General features: G+C 42.9%; 1 protein-coding gene across 2 annotated transcripts in view; it reads right to left on the reverse strand.

The window, feature by feature from the left end:
• Nucleotides 1–21,502, reverse strand: part of LOC119160937 (DNA mismatch repair protein Msh6) — a 619,403-nt gene that overhangs the window by 409,137 nt on the left and 188,764 nt on the right. For both annotated transcript variants that reach the window (XM_075880344.1, XM_037413220.2), the window contains exon 13: nucleotides 2,290–2,349. In XM_075880344.1, the coding sequence (XP_075736459.1) occupies nucleotides 2,290–2,349 (60 nt within the window). The remainder of the gene's footprint in view (nucleotides 1–2,289; nucleotides 2,350–21,502) is intronic.

The following is a 21,502-nucleotide window of genomic DNA, read 5'->3' on the forward strand; positions in this document are numbered from 1 at the left end:
CCCACATCACAGACATGAAAGCCTTTGCGTCGAGGTCTCACGAGCCTGCGGCAGCGCCTAGAGGCTCTTAGCGCAAGCAACGGCACACATCCGGCACGGTGGACCGCATTCGGACCACGCACCGGCATAATCTGAGGAAGCACTCACCTTAGTGATTTCGCGCCGAACTGCGAGCTTATTTTCGCAACCAAAGGCCCCCATTTTTTACTGTCTAGTCTCAGTTAGCTAACTTCTTTACAGCCAGTGCTAGCAAGGAAGTTGGCTCCGCCCAGTTGCTGCTGCTGATTTTCATTTGAGTGTTCATGTTTACGTAATGTTTTTTCGTGTGTTTTTTTTTTTATGCTCGCTGGAGGAGGGGATCGTGAATTGGTGCTTTAGCGTGGAGAGAGATACAAAGAACGCTCTGCGCCTTCTTTTGCGAGGCGCGTTTGGAGGGACCCGATCATCGAAGGTGTGTGTGCGTGTGTACATGCGTGGTGCTTCTGTGCGTGGTGGCGACAACTTAGAAAGTCACCGACCCCTACACTACATTGGACTCTAGAAGTGTGCGGAGATCCACGGTCGTTAGGCAGCCAGGCTGTGCCCTGCTCCCGGCCGTCAATGAGAAGCTCTGCTAGCCTTTCCATCACAGCTCCTGCACCAGATTAGCTGTCGCAGACGCTGTGCACAGCTCGACTAACACCAGCAGCCAGTTGATTTGGCGACAATGATTCCAGCAGAAGGGCCGGCTGTCGCAGCGAGGTCCGTGGACCTGTCAACATCAACGAGACGAAAGTGAGCCCGTTTCTCACATGAGGGCCTCAACCAGTCCTCCCGCCTTGCACTCTCGCATCCACCCGGTCACCCAAACCAAACATTACGTTTCGCTTTCCCTCCGCGGCTTGGACGCGCGAGCGTCATGAACTCCCGTTGCCCTTTTTCCGCGACGCCATCATATTTCTCAAGTGTATTGTTTGTTGTTGTTTCATTTTTTTTTTCAGCCAAAATTGCAGGGCTAGGCTGAATTGATTGATTGATATGTGGGGTTTAACATCCCAAAACCACCATACGATTATGAGAGACGTCGTAGTGGAGGGCTCCAGAAATTTCAACCACTTGGGGTTCTTCAACGTTCACCCAAATCCAGCTGTTGCCATGCATGACGTCTTTGCATGCATGGGTGACGACTGGCTGCTTTTGCAGACTGGTATATAGGGTAAATTAAGAAGAGGAGGATGTGGGAACCTGAGGCGCACCCGTGACGTTATCGCAGGCATTCCGCCGTACGGCCGCTTCTTTTCCTTTCCCGTGCTGTGGTATCGACGCGTAACGATGGATGGGGCCACGCGCGTGCGCAGCACGTGTTCTTAGGGGCTGCGAGAATCGGATGCGCGCCGGAAATGCTCTTCTCCGTTGGTCGGCACCTGGTAAGCATGTGTTTCCTTTGTTCGCGTCCCGTTCGGGAACCGCCGGACTGTAGCCTGCCTGGGTGCTTTGGCATCCCCAGCAGGCGTGTTTACCTGAGTGTTAGCTTCGGTATCGTACGCTAAACCAACAGAAGAGACTAGTGCTTGAAGTGGTCGCACCACACCAAGCCGCACTTTCTGCAGGCCTATGCGTACGAGGTTTGCCCTAACTCTCGCGACCAGGCCCAGTTGCCATCGTGAGAGTGCGCAGCATAGCCGCGAGGGACCTTTTCCCGACCGGCGTGTCAAAGCACGCCATTGCCATCTGCGACGTGCTCGCGGTTCCCCCTTAACGTGGACGTCCGCGGGCAAGAGCCATTGCTCTCCGCGTCCCGGGAACGGACGTTGTACAGTTGTTCGGGGTGCCACCAAAGGCAACAAAGTGTTTGCGTATTTCTGTTAATCAAACACTGTCTGTGTTGCCGCGCCACGCTAAATGCTTTGTTAGTTGAGTGTGCGTGGAGCGGTGCGCTACACGTGAGTAGGTGATGGAGACGCAGCCCTGTGGCTCGCTAAGCCTGAACCCACGGTGATCATCTGCTACGGTGAGTAGCGAGGTTACCACAGCCTATCATACCCCATTCAATCACATACGATGAGGTCCTCACCTCTTCTAGAATTTCTTTGCTATCCTTAATGCTCCCACCTCAAATACTAGCAGAATATGATAAGTGTAAACTTTTCAAAAGTGTTGCAGCAAATCCTTATGTTTTAGTGGCCTTTCTTTTCATCAGTAGCCTCTCCTGTTAGCAAATGACTTAGGTACACATAATTTTGTACAGGCCCCTAAGATAATCCTGAGCTCTTTCTATTCTGAAAATTATTTTGGAAAGAAAGTACTCACATGAAACTTGCCCACGGAGGTGTCAACAAAGCAGATGCCAAAGTCCGTGTTAGCCGATTCCTGCAACAATGCCAAAAAAGCTTAGCTTCAATTGCCAATCAAGATTCCCATTTGCTCGCACAGCCTTCACGCTTTCCACCACAAGAAGCAGCTGGGTCAAAGAGAGAGAATTGTGTAACCATATCAACGGCTGCGACTCAATGCTCAACAGCATGGTTACTAAAAAATAAGCAGCTGGTTGTCTCGGCAACAACTGGGTAGACACTGCATTGACTTTCATCATCTGCTAATTAATCCTCAAGCTGTCCATCGAAGTAACAGTTCGTTTAATCAGGGCAAACTGTATTATTCTTGCCACTTGTGCAACGATATTGGCTCATTCCACAGCACCACAAGAACCAGTGAAAGAGACCTGCTCAGATTGTGTTGCAGGGCCCTTTTAAAGCACCACATAGAAATTGATTCACTGGTGATTATGAGCAAGGTGTCATCTCTTTTAACTACTACTTGCACCGCATTGTTGTCTATTGCGAACATAATGTAGTGCAGCGCAAAGAACAGGCAACAAACAAGGGAGAGAATGATTACACAGCGTATTCTTCCAACTAATGTTTATTAGATTGGGACGCACATATACAGAGGCACGTATACACAGGATTGGGATACACAGGCAAAGCAAGAAAAGACAGAAACCAGGAAGAAAAAATCAAAAAGTGAAATCTAAAGAAGTGCCGATAAGTCACACGAGCACTAACACCACCCCCTTTTCCATGACTCTCCAAAAACAAAAGCTCTTTGTCAGAAAGGTGCAAGGAAGGCATGCTTACACATGTGTCCCCAGACCGTTTGATTTTCTCAGCCTCCATAATTTCCCTCCCCCTTTGGTCCCGATTGCGTGCAAGAACTGCGTTTTTTTTTTAAGATAGGGCTACACTTTTCTTGCTTCGCCTGTGTATACATACATGCGTCCCGATCTAATAAACTTTAGTTGGAAGAATATGCTGTGCCTTCGTTCTCTCGCTTGTTTGTTCTCTCTTTTTTGCACTGCACTGCATTGTGGTTGACTTGTTCCAACTCACCCAACAAGCAAAGTTGGGAACACCTTGCCCAGCTACAGACACGACACTAAGTTTTGTAAATGGTCCCGTCAGCACTCAATTTTCATGGCCTGGCATAAGCTGTAACACTATAATTCTCTGGAGAAACAGCGCTTCTTGCTGTATAGATGCCGTATTTATTAAAATCTAAGCCTATATATTTGTTTTTCTTTAATTTCTTTGTATCAAACTTCAAGGCCAGCTTAGATTCGAGGATTTCGAAAAACGTACCATTTTTCATTCAGAAGAATTGGTGCACAACTAGCCCCGCCTAGACTGTAATTGTAGCTCTTAGTAGCCAAGCCACCACGTGGCTTACGTGCACATGTGTGGCCACCATTTTGATTTTTGTGGCAAGTGTTGAGGCGGGCGAGCCGTTTGTCATTTCAAGTCACACTTCAAGTGGTCCGTGTGTGGCATAGCTCAATGGCTCCAAACAGGCAGTGTCATTACAGTGAGTTTATAAAAGAAAAGTTGTCCTAGCAGCGAAGTCATCATCCAATGCTCAAGCGGGGCGGCACTTTGGAGTAGACGAAAAAAATGTACGTCGCTGCAGAGGCTGCAGCATGGGATGACAACCCTGAAACTTTCATTGTGTGCTCTTTTAAGAAGTGCGGCACATCCAATGCGCTTGATGGCACGGAGGAGGATTGCGCACTGTTTTGAAGACAACGACAAGGGAAACAGCAACGACTCAGAATAAGCACGGTATTGGTATGCGCGGCATCTTTATACTGCCAATAACTAGAACCAGTGTGAAAAAAACGAGCAATATACACACACTACAGGACTAGCATGTTTCTCGAGTTATTTGCAGACTAGCATGTTTCTCGAGTTATTTGCATGGTAAACCAACTGCAGTGTTTCATCTTCATTTTCAATAAATGTTGTTTCATTTGGCCTACATATGAGGTACGTTTTTTTTTTTTTTTTTCCCAGGCTTCCTACTTTTGGTGGCCTCTTTAGAATCGGGGTCGGCCTAGATTAGAGTAAATAGAGTAGCTCATGGTACGCGACATTAAGCGCTGTGTGTGTTTGATGCCTGGGTGTGCGTGTTATGTTTGTGCTAAAATTAAGTTTTTAGAAACGTTCTACCAACTAGCCGAAGAAAAAGTTCTTTTACGAAATCATGTGAGCTTAACTAAACGATGCACAAATTGAAAATCTCTGGCTTCATGTATTTAAAAAGAAGGCCATTTATTTTAATACAATGTGTTTTAGTAGCATGAAAACTACAAGAAAATACCATATTTTAGAGAATTATGACACATCTAGAAGATAATCAACTGTCTCACAAATATCGTTTTAATTTAGGTCTGGTCCATCTACTTCAACTCAGCTGAGATTGCTTATGATTTCGTATACTCTGAATTTTAAAAGTAAGATTGATCCTCACAGAGGCTCGTGAAACACAGGCCAATTAGTAACAAGGTAGTGTGGCAGCAATTCATCAGCAGACTGTCAGCTATAGGAACGCTGCTGATCACTCGTTTCAAGTGTCTCACAACATGTAATTACAGAGGAATAAAATATAGGAACGCTTACACTAGATGCAAGGAACGACATTGAATATTCCGTGCATAGAGGTGCACGTGAATGATAAAAACGCACTGGCACTTTTTCACAAATATTCTTTATCGATAGAACAAAAAAGCTGCATCCAGCTTTGTAATTGCTTTTGTGGTAAATGCCCCCTAAAAGGTTCAGCTTTTACGATGTATAAAAGGTCCTTTTCGAGCTTGTGAGCGTTAGGGTTCCAATTCAACTTGTTTTTTTCTTTTAAAGATTTTCATCTCATTATTAAAAAAAAATAGGGCAGCTTTTCTTAAATCATCCAATGCTGGGGTCTCAGCAGGACTGGTGGGTAGATGGGCCTGACTTGGCTAAGAGTTCACCCTGTTATCTGCCTCTTTCTTATCTTTTGCGGTACTATGCGATATATACACGGTTATGTTTGCTCGCATTTTCACTTTTCTGCATTTTTTTATCTCTTTCTATCCATTTTAGTCTCTGCCTTTCTGTCTGCTTTTTGTCTTTTTATGTGTAGAACATTTTATGTAGCCTGGCGTAACACAGGCAGCAACGTGTTGACATGACGGTAGTTCTGCCAACATTACGCCACGCTACACGAGATGCAGCGACAACACCGTGTATGGCAGAGCCACTTCATGTGTAAGAAACTTGAGGCTGAGAAAGAGGAAGGGAGAAAACATGCTGTCATCTTATGTTGCCGCTTCACAAGGGGGCGGAAAAGGAAAATGAAGGTGAGGTGCAAGAGAATGTTTTATGGGCGAGTTGGTGTTGCTCCTTTCCATCCTCACCACGACCACAAGAAAAGATAAGGAGGCGCTGTGTTGAATGCATGCTTTTGTGATTTCTTCGAAGCTTAAAATCAATTAAGGAGGTGAACAGTGGGGGCGAGGATGTAAAGAAAAAAGAAAGAAAAAAGCATAGCATAGCCGTGTATTGCGCTAGGCAGGCAAGACAATGTAAAGCATAGCTATGTATAGCAAGGGGGTGGGAAAAGGAGAAGGTAGCCATGGAGAGTGAGGATCAGCAGTGTGGAAAGGTAGAGGGTAAGGCGTAGCATTGTGATGTATCATTATGGCATTCGGCAGTCACGACCATGAGTAGCAGAGCCACCCGTAAAGAACCAGTGAATAAGTTTCCACGGCGTGAGCCTCGGCGGTTAAAATGCACATATACCAGCTGCTCCTGCAGACAAGAGGAGTGAGTGTAGAGGCGATGTGGGTGCCAATCGCCGAGACAAAACAAAAAGGACGTTGGGAGTACTGTTCCATATGCAAGTACCACAATACTTGAGGGAGTTCCCATCCTCCTAAGTTTTTCTTTCTGAACCATTTGAATAAAACAGGGTCTGACGATAGAAGCAGAGCCTACTTGTCTCCTTTGCCTCTTTTTTTTTTGCACTCAATTTTTATTTTTAGACAATGCACCAACTCGCCCAGCAACGCATTCTATTCACAACTCCAGAAAACACTTCGTGTGCTGGCAACACTGGCCTAAAAACAAAGATGGCTGCACCTAACAGGGTCAATGAGGCACTTACACTTGGCGCTGTGCAGAAGTTTTTGGATTGTGGCGTCAAATCCCGTTGCTTTCTAAGGTAGCTCGCCGCAGACCGCCTAATTCTCACTGGCATTAGGGATTTTACTCGCCAAACAGCGCCATATGTGGAAACATCGAGCCTATTTGGCGAACCGCATCAGGTTTATTTCAAGTGGAAGAAGCTGTCTAACAAGCCGGAGGTTGAAGAAGGCAATTTCTCATGTGTAGTGGGCCTCTCCAAATGGTGCTAACCACTTTTGAGTTTCATTGCTGCACTGCTACAAGCGAGGCCTTAACAATTTTCGAGGCAACTATATGCTGCGACTTGTGCTGCCGATTGCATGTATCTCATTGAGTTCTGCTGTCCCCGCAAAGGTGATACGCATACTATTCACTCGATTACAGAACAGAGCTATACCTGGGTCTGTGTGTCTCGAGTTATTTCAAATCATAGTATCATTTGCAAAAGGAGTACTCCTTTCTTTTTGTTCCCAGTCATGTTATGAACTCTTTAATGAACAAAGTCATGTGTTTTCAAACACTCGCTTGTTCGTGTTGGCAGTAGTTGATACAGCACTTCGTACTTCAATCTTTCTGTTAATCTGGAAAGCAAGTCAGTGATACAAGCACGTGAGAATTTCAACCTTCCCTGTCACAATGAAAAGAAAAGCTCTCAAGCCCCGCTGATGCGAACCCCAACTTCAGAAAACTTGTCAAAGCATGAGTCTGCAGCGCTCAACTCTCCTTAAAGCAAGTATGACGAGATCTTTTCGAAATATCAGACAGATATTGGATGCATCACTAATGAGCAACATATGATCGTACTTACCAATGATTCTCTATTCATTGAGCACCATACCGATCTTCACAGGTAGACAAAATAAAGATTAACAAGTTGACGCCCTCATTAAGCAAGGTGTTATGAGGGCTTCATTGTCGCCCTAGGCCGCACCTGTCATTTTAGCAGGAAAGAAAGGTGAAGGAAGTACTCGACTACGTATTGACTGCCGGAAACTCAACGCTCTAACGATACCCAACTTTCAACCAATTCCACGTATAGATGATATTCTTGACCACTTGGGAAAGGCAAAGTTTTTCACTTCGTTAGACATAACATTGGGATACTGGCATGTCCAAATGCATCCCGACGACGTTTAGAAAACTGCATTTGTCACGCCTGATGGTCATTTTGAGTGGTTGGTAACGCCGTTAGAGTTGAACACTCCAGCTACATTTGAAAGAGCCACGAAATCAATAATAGCGAAACATCAGCTCACCAATGACAGTAATAACTTGGACGATGTGGTCGTATACTCAGAGTAATTTGATGATTATATACGACACCTCGAGGCGCTATATGATTATCCGAGAATGTAAAAGTCAAACAAAAGAAGTGCCAATTTGCATGCTGTAGGATTAAATACCTGGGTCACAAAATTTCGTGAGGCACAGTGACACCTAAGCAAAGTAATGTGGTCGCCATTCTCAAATTTCTAACACCCACACGACAAAAATATCTCCAGCGTTTTCTGGGCACTGTAAAACCTACCGTCAGTAAATCCCTCACTTCAGCAATATCGCTCTTCCACTCACAAAACTACTTCACAAAGGCAGCAAGTGGATGTGGACAGAAGCATGGAAGCAAGCCTTTCGGGAACTGAAGGAGCGGATAACCGAAGAACCGATGCTTTGCATATACAACCCTTTAAAACCATGTACTGTGTACTTTGACGTATCTGGCGAAGGCATTCGTGCAGTGCTGAAACAACCTGACGACAAAGGAAAAGAACATCCTGTTGCCTATTATTCCCGCAAACTACTTAAGCACAAGGGGAACTATGCTATTACAGAAAGAGAATGTCTTACCATTGTAGATGCCATTGATAAATGACATCGCTACCTTCATGGAAAGCCGTTCACTGTTGTAACAGATCACTCAGCGCTCCAGTGGCTGAAGAATGTTAAAAATCCTCAAGGTCATCCCTTCTGGTGGTCTTTGAAACAGTTAATGTATGATATGAACATCAAACATAAAAATGACGCACGTAACGTCGAAGCAGATGCGCTGTCCCCAATAGTTATTCTTCTGTCATGCAACGAACTTCAACGATGCAACAATGAGCGTCCAAAAGGAACGCATTCATTGAAAAACAACATTGTCACCTTCAAAAAAAAAAAAAAAAGGGAGTAGGGAATATATACGTGCCCCATGAACTACGCCCAATCATTCTTAAGAATGCACATGAACATTTTGGTCATGTCGGAGTGAAGAAAGATGCTATCGCTTCTGTCTTCACAATCTTACTGGCCAGATATGGTAACCGACGTTTCACCTACATTCGGCATTGTGATACATGCCAGAGATGCAAGAAGGCGAAACCAAAAACTTTGGAACACTTGAATCACTGCTTCCAGCTGAAAAGCTGGAGGCAGTGGTTCCTTTTGACCTCTTTGCAATGAACACCTTGGCAATGAACACTATTGGAGGATTCCCTGGATACGGCTCATCAAAAAGGTTTGTTCACTTGGTGATTGATCATGTAACCTGCTACGTAAGGGCATTTGCTCATAAAAGTGAGAACAGTGATGCATACATCTTGTGCTTAAAAACAATTTTTTTTCTGCAAAACGACGAAAGTTCCTTTCAGATCGTAGAACAAAATTCACTGCAGGAAAATTTAAGCAGTTATTAATACATAACTGTATACGCCAACTATTCACCTCACCTCATCATCCGCAATGCAACGGCATGAATGAACAGACAAACCAGATCATCGTAACGAGACTTAAATGTAAGATCAATAACAAACCGTAGAAGTCTTGGACTAATATGCTTCCGGATGCTTTCAGTAAACGATGACGTGTCGGATAAAACACAACTATCATTGACTTTTAACATTTTTTTCGCTCCGTATTTGTACTGGATGATGGTAGTGACCCATATTTCATTCCTGTAAAAGATCATTCATCTGTAAGTGATATTTCTGTATCCGAAGGAGGTGTGTCGTCACTGTTGTTAAAACTGGACACAAAGAAAACTCCTGGAATTGACGGCATACCCAATAAGTTTTTAGTCAGGTATGCTGGATGGTGCTCCAAGTACTTATGTTTATACTTGGGAAATCATTCTCAGAACCTCAACTGCCAACAAAATGAAAATACAGTAAAACAATTCCAATACCTAAAAAAGGCGATCCGTGCCAAGTAACTTGTTACAGGCCAATCTCCCTACTGTGCTCTTGTTCAAAGATACTGGAACACATAATTTCCACATATATCGTCATTTCTATATCGTCATTTCTTGAAAAGAACAACCTTATCGATAATAGGCAACATGGTTTTCGCAAAGGCAAATCAACAGTGACGGCACTCCTTAAAACTGTACATAATTTTGCTGCTCCTATTAATGCTCTCAAACAGACGCGATTTTTCGGACTTCCAAAAAGCATATGACTGTGTTTCCCATTCGAAACTGCTACTCAAGATTAAGGGGGAACGCGGCTCAAGAAGTAGCAGTTTTCCGGAAAATGTTCACCTTTTTTTGTTCGGTTGTATTGGCATCCTTGGACTATAATCTTTTACTTCTGAAAATATCAAGCTGAATTTCACACGAGAAATCTAAAAGTGTTTTCAAGTGGGTAACGGTGGGGTGAGAAATGCGCGAAAGTCGCCAATAAGGCGTAGTTCGCGTTGTCCTTTCGCAAAAACGACGCGTTGGCTGCCATTTACAATCATGCATGCCTTTCTACCACTTGGTGCACCATTTAATGAATAGGAAAACTGAAAGGGTTGTTTTTTCTTCGTTACACGAAGTAGAACTGTTTTGTCAGCGTTCAAGCTCATACCCAGGTAGTGCACCACTGACCAATTCCCGTCAAACTGCTGTTTAACAAGACTTGGTCATCGGTGCCCGTGAATTCCTTGAAAATAAGACAGTCGTCTGCAAACAATTTTATGGAAACTCTCAGGTCAATAGCATATGTTATGTCATTGATGTAAATTAAAAAAAGAACCGGTCCCAAAACACTACCCTGTGGAACGCCAGATGTCACACCAAGTCTTTCAGATGCACACCCGTCGACTTCCACAAACTGTGTTCTGTTTGTTAAATCTGTGTTCTGTTTGTTACCTATCTCGAAGCGGTGCTCTTTTCCGAGGTTGTTGTACATTACTTTCGTTTTCTGCAGATTAATTTTAAGACCCACCTTTCTGTTCTCCTCGTCTAACTCCGTAATCATGAGTTGCAATTCGTTAACTCTTATCCCTAACTGTTCCCATTCTAAGCTTCTGAAAACCTCCTGTAAGAACGCGGTAAATAGCATTGGGGAGATTGTGTCCCCCTGCCTTACACCCTTCTTGATTGGTATTCTGTTGCTTTCTTTATGAAGCACTATGGTAGCAGTTGATCCCCTGTAGATTTCTTCTAGGATGTTTATATATGTTGCCAAATGTCACAACCACGTTCAAACCACGTCCAAATGCCACAACCACGTCCAATTAAATGAAGCTCTGCAATGCGCTGAGAAATGGTGTGAAACCTGGCAGACGAAACTTGACCCCCGAAAGACAGTTTTCACGAGTAGAAACCAGATTATAGGCAAATGCCTATTTTGTTCCTTGCATTCCTATTGTGCTATTTTGATATAAAAGCATGAATGATAGGTTAAGAAGGGCTTTTATGGTGTTTTTACGGTGCCTATAAATGCCTATTTTAGGTGTTCGTGCCTAAATGCCTATAAGTGCCTATAAATTCCGATTTTCCAAATGAGCGCCAGTATGAGTGCTATTCAAGCTTAAATTTTGTTTTCGAGCGTGGTGTGGAACCGTTATTCACGTAAAAAAAGGCATTATTGATATTTCCACGCACCATAAGGTTCAACGAAGACAAAGCTGACATGCTGCGAGCGATGGGAAGAGGAGCATGAGGAGTGCAAAAGATGCTATTTCGGCAGCGCTAAGTTGAAGAATGTCTCAGCATCGGCAGTGAAAGGAGGAGAAAGAACTAAAAATGGGGAAATAAAATAAAAGTGACTTCTATGGCCTAGGATGTGGCGAACCCCTTCTACAGACAGCTGTCCAGTGCGCTGAAGGACCTGAAGAAACGCCCTGAAAACCTGAGTGTTGAGGTGGGAAAGAAAGAGCAGGTTTTTTTCTGGGCAGCCGCGGGTAGCTAGAGAATGAATGAAAAACCATGGAAGGTCACTCATGAAACACTCTTGTTGATTCAGTGGTGGCGAAGGTCGCCAAATAGTTATACTTTATACAGCGAAGCCTGTGACAGGCGCCGGCATGCTTACAATAAACAGTTTATTTAGCATACATTCACTGCATGCTTTAATATGCATATGCTTGTTCCGTATGAGATCCTTTGTCATATGTCTTTAAGTGACAAACATGAAAAAATACAGAAAAGGGCTTTAAGGTTTGTCCTAAGCCATTACTCAAATATGACAGCTGGAACAATATTAAAACTGAAGTAAAATAAAAATTACTATCATTGCATCAAATTCAAATGCGGTTAAAGCTCCTATGTCAAGCTTTTCATGGTAAAACTCACATTCAAAATGAATGTACCTACACAGTCCTTTTCGCGCAATGGTAATTAAGAATTCAGAATGTCGTATTAGCCATATTTTTCTATCAATTCATTTTTTGTTAGTTTCATGGCAGAATAAAATGGCTTATAAAGAGAACAAAGTGTGTTGTGCCAATGAAGGCGTGTTTTTTTTTTTTTTTTGACATTGCAACTCATCTGCTGCAGCGCCTTCGGATAAAAAATGTGATGTGCATGTGGCTTTTGTTTTGTTTGTAATTTACTTTTTAAGCGTCCCTCTCTAGGTGACATAATATGTTGTAGTTAGACACTAGAAGTTCTTGCGTGCACAATGAAAAGCGTTCCACCACGGTGATTTCTCAAATTGGTTCAGTACAAGCCACAAAAGCAAGTTTTAATCCCTTGCCTCTTCTCCCATGTAGCCATCGCGAGCCTCATTCCTTCCCTGTTGTCTTTGGTATCGGGGTTGGGGAATCACGTAACCCATACGCACCAAGAACAACATGCGTAAGCAAGGTCACGCGCGCATGATGTGCCCCAGCCTACTTGTGCACGTACTCCATCGATGTTGTGTCATTTCGGCATTCTCTGTTGTGTATTACCCATTTCCCTGGGATGGACTAGACAGTGCGTGCACTTCAGGAGAGTCTAGCAAGGATCATGTATTGAGACCACGATACACCACGTCGCTCCACTGAAAATGCGGGCAGAGACAATGCACCAAACACAAGCCAAGCGTTGTCAGGGCTGGCGAAGGCATGATGCAAGAGTGACGAGAAGACGAATGCAAAACGAAATAGGGTGGTAGTAGTAGTAGTAGTTGTAGTGATAGTAGTAGTAGTAGTAATAGTAGTAGTGCTAGTAGTAGTAGACACACATAGTAGTAGTAGGAGTGGTAGTATGTGTGGTTTTACGTAAAAAAATCCACAATATGAATATGAGGAATGTCGTAGAGGAGGTCTTCGCAAATTTTGACCATTTAGTGTTATTTAAAGAGCACTGACATCGCGCAGTACTCGGGCATCTACTTTTTCCCCTCCATCTACATGCGACCGCAGCAACCACAATAGATTGATTGATTGATTGACTTGTGGGGTTTAACGTCCCAAAACCACCATATGATTATGAGAGACGCCGTAGTGGAGGGCTCCGGAAATTTTGACCACCTGGGGTTCTTTAACGTGCACCCAAATCTGAGCACACGGGCCTACGACATTTCCGCCTTCATCGGAAATGCAGCCGCCGCAGCCGGGATTTGAACCCGCGACCTGCGGGTCAGCAGCCGAGTACCTTCGCCACTAGACCACCGCGGCGGGGCAGCAGCCACAATCGAATCCGCGGCATTCAGGTAAGCAGCGGAGCACCCTATAGCAAGTGGTCCACTAAGGCAGACGCGAAACCAGGGCCGGTTAGCGAATAGCACCTTGAGGCTATTCAAAACAAAAATGAAAAAATAACAAGCTAAGATTCAATTTGCGTGTTTTATTATTTTCTCAGCTTTTGTACATTATACCGATTTTGAAAGGGTAGTGAAAAGACACAGGGAAAAAAAAGACAGAGACAAAGAGTGCCTTCTTTTCCCTTTGTCTTCGAGCTTTCTTTTGAAAATATTATGAAGCAGCTAGCCCAAACCTAAGTATTCAGGTTACAGTGCAGTTATATAATATTGTGTTTATCGATGTGCCGACGCTATTGCTGTAGAAATATATTCAGTGTCCAGCATGTCGTTATCTTTTTTTTTTAATGTAGTATGGCCATATTCCTTCACCTTTGTATCGCCACTCCTGCGCACAGCCTTTTAAGGCAAGCAATACTTTGCAAATCATTAAATAAATAAATTCATGCATGCTATTAAATTCACGCTTAGTGCGAGCACCATGCATGAACTATAGTGCCTAGAATATACTAGCTAGTGTGCTGGCTAGGTCGTGCATTTCCCCTTCTCTACACTGCACTGCCCCTCACTTTCATGCTCATGCACTGGCAATGCAACCGCATAAGTGCATCACACCTAAAGGAAGGTCCTCCTTGACTAGTGTTGAGCGAAGTTTCCTTCTGTGCAGCAGTCTAGAATGAAACTCAGGATAACAACACTTGTGGAATCGAGAAGAAAATATTTAATTTCTTGAGTGTGCACATGCGTGCACAGAAACAAAATTGAAGGAAAAAAGTAGAAAAAAGTGGCTCAATACCTTTTGTCGCGAAGCTCCAGAACCAGAACAAGGCGGCGAATGAACAATATAGTTTAACTATTCAAAAAAGTGGCAGTAGACGTGATGGAGGGTCTTTAGGGCAATCATCAGGCAAGTAAGTACAGCAATGCCATCTGAGCACTCAGACCAAAAAGGATTCTGACATCCTGAGGCAAGTAATGATGGCCATGTCACGTCCCTCCAAATGAACAAATGTAGTCGCATATGAGTGCAACAGCCAGAATTTAATTTGGAGCATTTTTTGAGGTAGAAAAGTGTTACTTTAGAGCACTAAAATCCTTATTTGGAGAAGTTAGAAGAAAAAAAAAACATGCATTTTTAACATGACATATCAAGTTTTGAGCAGTATAAAAAAGAGGCTTACATTTAGAAAAAAAATATATGTGTATAAACCATTCAACTTCGTCTAAATCGTGCGATGTGAGTATGAACACAACCATTTTAATGAGAATAGTATTTTCAATCACCCCCTGAGCAAACAATGATAAAGTCCATATTAGCATTGGCTGCGCCTGTCAAATCATTTGACAGACTCTGCGTCTGCAAATTTAAATATGAATTTCCGAAGCTCACGACCGATTTGGGAGATTCATAAAACCAAACAGTGGGGATGGCGAAAAAAAAAAAAAAACTGCCACACAGTTTTATTAGGAAAGCAGAAATGCAATAATACACTGCTCCAAACAATTGCCAGTAGCTTATTTAGACGTCAGTGATTATACTGGTACTCCGAATTACAGTGGTGGAAATGCCTTCTAGCATTTCGGAGCAGCCATTGGAGCAGGCAAAATCTGCTTTAGGAGCAGCTACCTCTGTGTTTGAAGCATGCACAAGCTTTACCATGACACACACAGAGGATGAAAATTTACTTTTATTTATTTTAATGTTCCCTTACATAGTTATCTATACAGAAGCAGCAAGCCCACAAAATAAGCACAGAAAAATAAAGAGAAGTAGTAAACGTACAGATGCTGTGACATAATGTAGTGAACGATACTGCACCAACAAGCAAGCTGCCGCATAAAGCTCATAGCAGTGCACGTGTACACACATGCACGCAAGCACACACACACAATGCATGACATGCGCACGCACTGAGGGGTGGGGGGGGGGGGTGCCAGGTACCAATTTTCATCTCTTTACATGTGCTCTACACAAGGAATAAATATATTGCAACAGCAAATATTGCCAAATGTGGCCACCACGAGGCAATTTATTACTCTCTCTCTCTTTTTTTTTTCCAATGTTAGAAATGATCGGCGTTCTTGGACAACCGTTCAACGGCACGCCAACTGTCGTGTAAGCATATTGAAACTGCTGCAGAGTCCGGGATATGCAGCCAACGCAACGACTGACACAGCGACGAAACGGACATAATCAGCTGCCCGTGATAAATGTGTACTGCGATTTACTACTTAGCGAAAACTGACAAAATTTGTTTTAGAAGTGGTGTGTCGCAGGAAGCCAATCAACTCCCAGCTAGTTGCATGCAGCACTTCGCCTACTTTGCGTACACACCGTGTCGAGCCACTCGCACCCACTCTGCTTTAGACCGTGCGCGGATGTAGTGCAAAGCCTGTTGCTTAACGCGATGATGCGAGTTGTTTTGTGTACATGATCCACAATGCACGACTCTGAAACAGCTAGCTACTTTCGTTTGCTAAAAGCGGTGCTACATCTACAACCCCTCTGATGATTGCGTGCGTGAAATCTCCGAATCCTTTAAGTCATCAGTCAAAAATTCACATCTCTCGCATGAGTCGCCGCATGCATCTGTGCACAATGCCGAATAGCACTACACGAGGGGAAGTGGATCAAAGCTACCAGTCGCAAATCAACTTTTGTTTCTCTTCACAAATATTCGAAGCCTAATTCCAAAACGTGACGATCTCTGCTCTGTTATCGATGCTTCTAACGCCGACATAATCTGCCTTACTGAAACCTCGTTGTCTGCGCAGGTTGATAACAGTGAATTATTTGATTGCAAAAAACACTACAACATTTACCGTTGTGACAGAGGTGTTCGGTGTGGAGGCGGTGGGCTTATCACGGTTTCAGATACGATTCCGTCTTTTCCAATTCATTTTAGTAGCGCTTTGGAACTTGTTTTGGTTGAAATACAAACGTGTTCCAAGAAGTTGATATTGGGCGCTTGTTATCGACCACCATCCTGTTCATCCACTTTTGTTGACGAGCTTCATGATGTCATTTCCACGCTAACAGTACGGTATCCAAATAGGCCGCTCATTTTATTAGGCGACTTCAATCTCCCGAATATAGTTTGGTCAAACGTGCATTCCACTTGTCATCCTTTCTCCGGAGCGGGAGACGCGTTTTTGAATTTGTGCAACGATTTTAACTTGTCCCAGCTAATAACACAGGCAACAAGAATAACGTATACCACATCTAACATCTTAGATTTAGTGCTCACCACTGCACCTGATCTTTTCCATTCCAAATCCTACTTGGAGGGGCTAAGCGACCACTTGCTGCTTCATTTTTCTTTCACCTGCCCAGTACCTCACAATAGAAACCGCAAAAAATATATCGGGACTATAAGCGTGCAGATTTTGATGCTAATAATCATGATCTTTCAGCTTTTTTAAGTGATTACATGCACAACTTTTATGATTGCTCCGTTAATACTAACTGGACTTTATTCAAAGAAAAGGTTCTATCACTCATAAAAAAATATGTGCCACGCATAGTCACCACATCTGACTTGCAATCACCATGGTTCAGTCAATCGCTTAAACGACTACGCAATAAGAAAAACGCATTTTCAGCTCTGCAAAGGTAACTGGCACTCAAGAACGTTGGGAGTGATTATCAGGCCGTAGCTGCGGAATACAAACAAGCCCTAAAAGATGCTAACGATTTATTTTTCAATACATTACCATCTCTTTTAATTCCCAACCTTAAGCAATTCTGGAATGTAGTGAACAAAAGAGACAATTCCTCAATCACCTTTAAAGATGCAAACAATCGCATAATCGAACTTGATGGATCTGCAAATGTTCTAAACTCTGTATTTGTTTCTGATTTTTCACAAAATGTGTGTTCCGTAACTCCCACATATGCTAGTTCGAATTTCTCAACAATGGACCCCAATGTCTTTAATGCTGCCGGTATAGAAAAAATCATAAAAAAAATCTATAAGTTTCATCATCATGTTGTGTAGATGGCGTCAATTCAAAGTTTTTAATTAGTACTAAAGTGTACAGTGCCATCATTCTCACTAATATATTTCAGATATCGCTTCATACCGGTTGCATTTCGGAAGACTGGAAGGTAGGGAAGGTGATTCCCTTGCACAAGTCTGGGGATAGGCAGTCTTCATATAGTTATAGACCAATCTCACTCACATGTATTTCATGTAAAGTTATGGAACATGTTATTTGCTCTCATCTCGCATCTTTCCTACAGTCAAACTCCTTTTTTACAGATCACTAGCATGGATTTTTGCAAGTCATTTTCATGTGAAACACAACTTTTGACATTCACACATGACCTAAATTCCATTCTTGACAAGGGTTCCATTGTCGACTGCATATTCCTAGACTTCTCAAAAGCGTTCGACAAGGTTTCTCATCAACTGCTTCTTTTAAAACTCAGCAAACTTAACATTAATCCGTACATTCTTCAATGGCTTCACTCTTTTCTCACTGATCGTTCCCAATTCGTCACTGTGAATAACACCTCATCCATCACTTCTGCAGTTGAATTGGGCGTGCCTGAAGGCTTTGTGCTGGGACCATTGCTTTTCCTCATCTACATAAACGACTTACCTGATAATCTATGTTCATCAATAAACCTGTTTGCTGACGACAGTGTTATATACCGTATTATTAACAGCGACTCTGACGTCTATCTTCTTCAATCAGATATAAACCGTGTTCGTGACTGGACTAACACGTGGAACATGGAGTTAAACACTAACAAATGCAAGCACATGCGCATTTCACGTTGGGATACAATATTGCCCTCTTATCATCTTAATAATACTAACCTAGAACCTGAGTCATGTTACAAATATCTAGGCGAACTCATCACTTCTGATCTTTCCTGGAAGATGCATGTAACACATGTAACCAATAACGCTAATCGCACGCTGGGCTTTATTCACCGTAATTTTCATCTTTCTTCCTTTCCAGTAAAATTACTTCTGTATAAATCATTAGTACATTCCAAAATGGAATATGCTGCATCTGTGTGGGACCCCAGCCAAGAAACACTCATTCATCAGCTTGAATCCATCCAGAGTCAGGCTGCTCGTTTCATTCTTTCCAACTATCATCGCACCTCCAGCGTCACTTCCATGAAAACAACTTTATCATTACCTCTGCTCTCACAACGTAGAGAAATATCTCGCCTCTGCCTGTTTCACAAGATATATTACCACAATTCAGTCCTTAAGAATAAATTGATAACCCCTTCTTCTTACGTATCCGCTCGCATCGACTATCGTCATAAGGTTGGCATTCCCACATGCCACACCAACCATTTTTACAATTCATTCATCCCCCGTACGTCAGCAAGTTGGAATCACCTTCCCTGATCTGTAGTCGAGATGACTAAGACCTCTATGTTTAAGGCTGCTATAGCAAACCTGTCGCCATAATTTTTAGGAATATAGTATTTCCATTTTTTGGTAGACCTGTTAAGCTTTGTACTTCTTTATTACCTGTTTTTGTTCTGATATTATGCATTATTTTTTGTTGGTTTCCTTCACTGATCCATGTAACCACCAATTTTCCGCTTTGTCATTATGTTGTGTAACCCACTCCCCTCTGTAATGCCCTCGGGCTCTGAGGGTATTGAAATAAATAAATAAATAAATAAATAAAAGCTACTGTGTTGAAAACTGCCGATCCTAAACTATCGGAACCTGCAACTCTAACGGAGGCATGGTTGGTGTACGTGACCAATTTTATATTTATATGCCCATAAGAAGTTTATATTTACATTTTTGCGAAGTAGTTAGTTTCTTTAGTTTGTCCGATTCTCGCGCCGTCATGGACGATTGGTTGATTGTTGACAACGTATGGGAACCGCACCTTAGGAGTGGGTCGATGCAGGTACCAGTAACGTTGGCATGTACTCGCGCCGCGGCCACACACCCCGTGCTTTTCGTGAAAGAGCAGGCTGCACCACCCACCCCATGCACTGAACTGCACGAGCGCATATTGCAACGTTCCTTCATCCAGTTTTCTTATGACACCGTTACGCTGTACGCGATTCTCTGCGAAAACCGCGCCTACAGTGTTCGAGAAGCTTCAGGGCTGCCATAGATCATTTTGTTGAGATTACACCAACGTCTTGAGCATTTGAGATTATTCTAGAATCTATGTCGCTGCTAGCGTTAACGCTAGAATGTTCGATGGCCAACACACTTCGTCGCTTGTCGGTTGATCGACAGCCGACACTCTGCTCGCCTTTATCAGTGCTAGTGGCTTGGTGTAAGCCGACTTTCTTTTTACGTGGCCACAAGTTCGGCCCGAATTAACAGTTTAATATTCCACCTGCAGTATGCTTCCATTGTCCACGCCACAGTCCCGTGACGTGGACTACTATTTAGCAGAACTGAATGGAATGGAATGGAATGGAAGGAAAAAACTTTATTTGAATGAAAAAACTTTATTTAACTGAATGGAATATTATTATTTTTTTGTTTTTCTTAAATTTATTGCCTAATTATTTTGTGCTTACTGCGAGCCAACGCCTCCTAAAATAGAGGGTTTGCAGTTTGCAGCAATGCGCATCCATTGCCATCGTCATCATCGGGCCGGCGTGTTTGGATTTATCCGACTGCAAGCTGTGCTAGCTGCGTCATGCTTGTGCCATGCTGTACCATGCTGATTTCTGCAACAAGGATTGCAGAAATTAGCCTCTTTTACCCATGCTAACCACTATTATCACCACTCATCCGTGGTCGAATTGGAGCCTCAAAGCGTCGAAGCCATAAAACATCTCATTTTTGAGTGTTTGGCTCGTGTTGTTTTGTCTAAAAATCACAAGCATTCATGCAGTCTTTGTTTGCCTCGTTGCAAGCTCTTACCGAATGCAACATTTTCCTGCCTCTTGGGTAAGTACTCAACATGTCTGAACTACTCAAATGCAACACAAGCAACAACACAGTCGCGCTTTGTTTTGTGTGCCATTTTCATGCATATCTATACTTGTGGTGGATATACGTATACAGTAAACGCTCATTATTTCAAACTTGGTTATTTCGAAATCCCAATTATTTTTAAGTATTTCCGTGGTCCCATATTTTGAAATGTAAGTTTGAGCGGATAATTTGAAGCGGTGGTCTGCCTAAGTGTGGTTAATTCGAATACTTCGGATGTGGTGTACAAATTCCCAATTAGGATTTCGCCGCAAGGCCACAGAAACAACGGCCCTTAAGAGCCCCTAGGCAATGTCTAGGCAATGTACTATAGCGATACAAATGAGTGGTAGCTGAAGCACCACTGTCTCACTACTTCCAGTAGAAAACATAATATAATATTATAAAAAAATGGTCTCACGATAAGCTACTAGGCGCCAATAGAAAACAAAACATGCCTCATTGTAATACAGCAGTGACAGGCGGGCAGCAATGTCGCACGTTTCTCTTAACGTCAGCAAGCCACGATTTATCCATTCTTACTGGGAATTTGAAGAAATTAATAAAGCATAGTCTGGGAAAATCTGCAATGTATGTAAACCTCCGAGTGCTGGTTTCTCAAGCAATTTGCGCACTTGCACTGCTGGCGAAGTTCTTGCCTGCAACGCCTACTTCAAAAACTCTGGTCGAAAGCTTCAATGGTGATGTTTTCCAGCCAGAACACATCACAAATTTTGTCACACTGTCCGTTATTATTATTAGAAATTTCATTTTATTAGAAATAATGGGCAAATTGTGGTATCATGATGTGCTGATGCAGAAAGGAGCAGGCAACATTCTGCCCTCGTGTCGCTACTGTGTTACAGTGAAGATGTCTTGTTTTTCGCAAGCACGCATTTTAATTGATGTTGTTTTACTTCTTTTTTTGCAGTGACAGCAGCTAGCCAGGAATTTCCCCTTGTTTGAAGCAAAATTGTGACCAGGTATTACTTTAAAACAACTCTTGGAGCCAGAAACTAGCCAGCACGGCAAACGACGAGCCCTGATTAATTTGAATATTTCAACTTACTTGCATCCAACTTTTCGTATGTTCTGTTAATTCAAAAACCCGCTGAATTCGAAGATTTCTCACGGTCCCAGTGACTTCAAATTCAGGGTAAACTGGTGTGCG

The sequence above is a fragment of the Rhipicephalus microplus genome, chromosome X (genome assembly GCF_043290135.1).
Source record: "Rhipicephalus microplus isolate Deutch F79 chromosome X, USDA_Rmic, whole genome shotgun sequence".
NCBI lineage: Eukaryota > Metazoa > Arthropoda > Arachnida > Ixodida > Ixodidae > Rhipicephalus > Rhipicephalus microplus.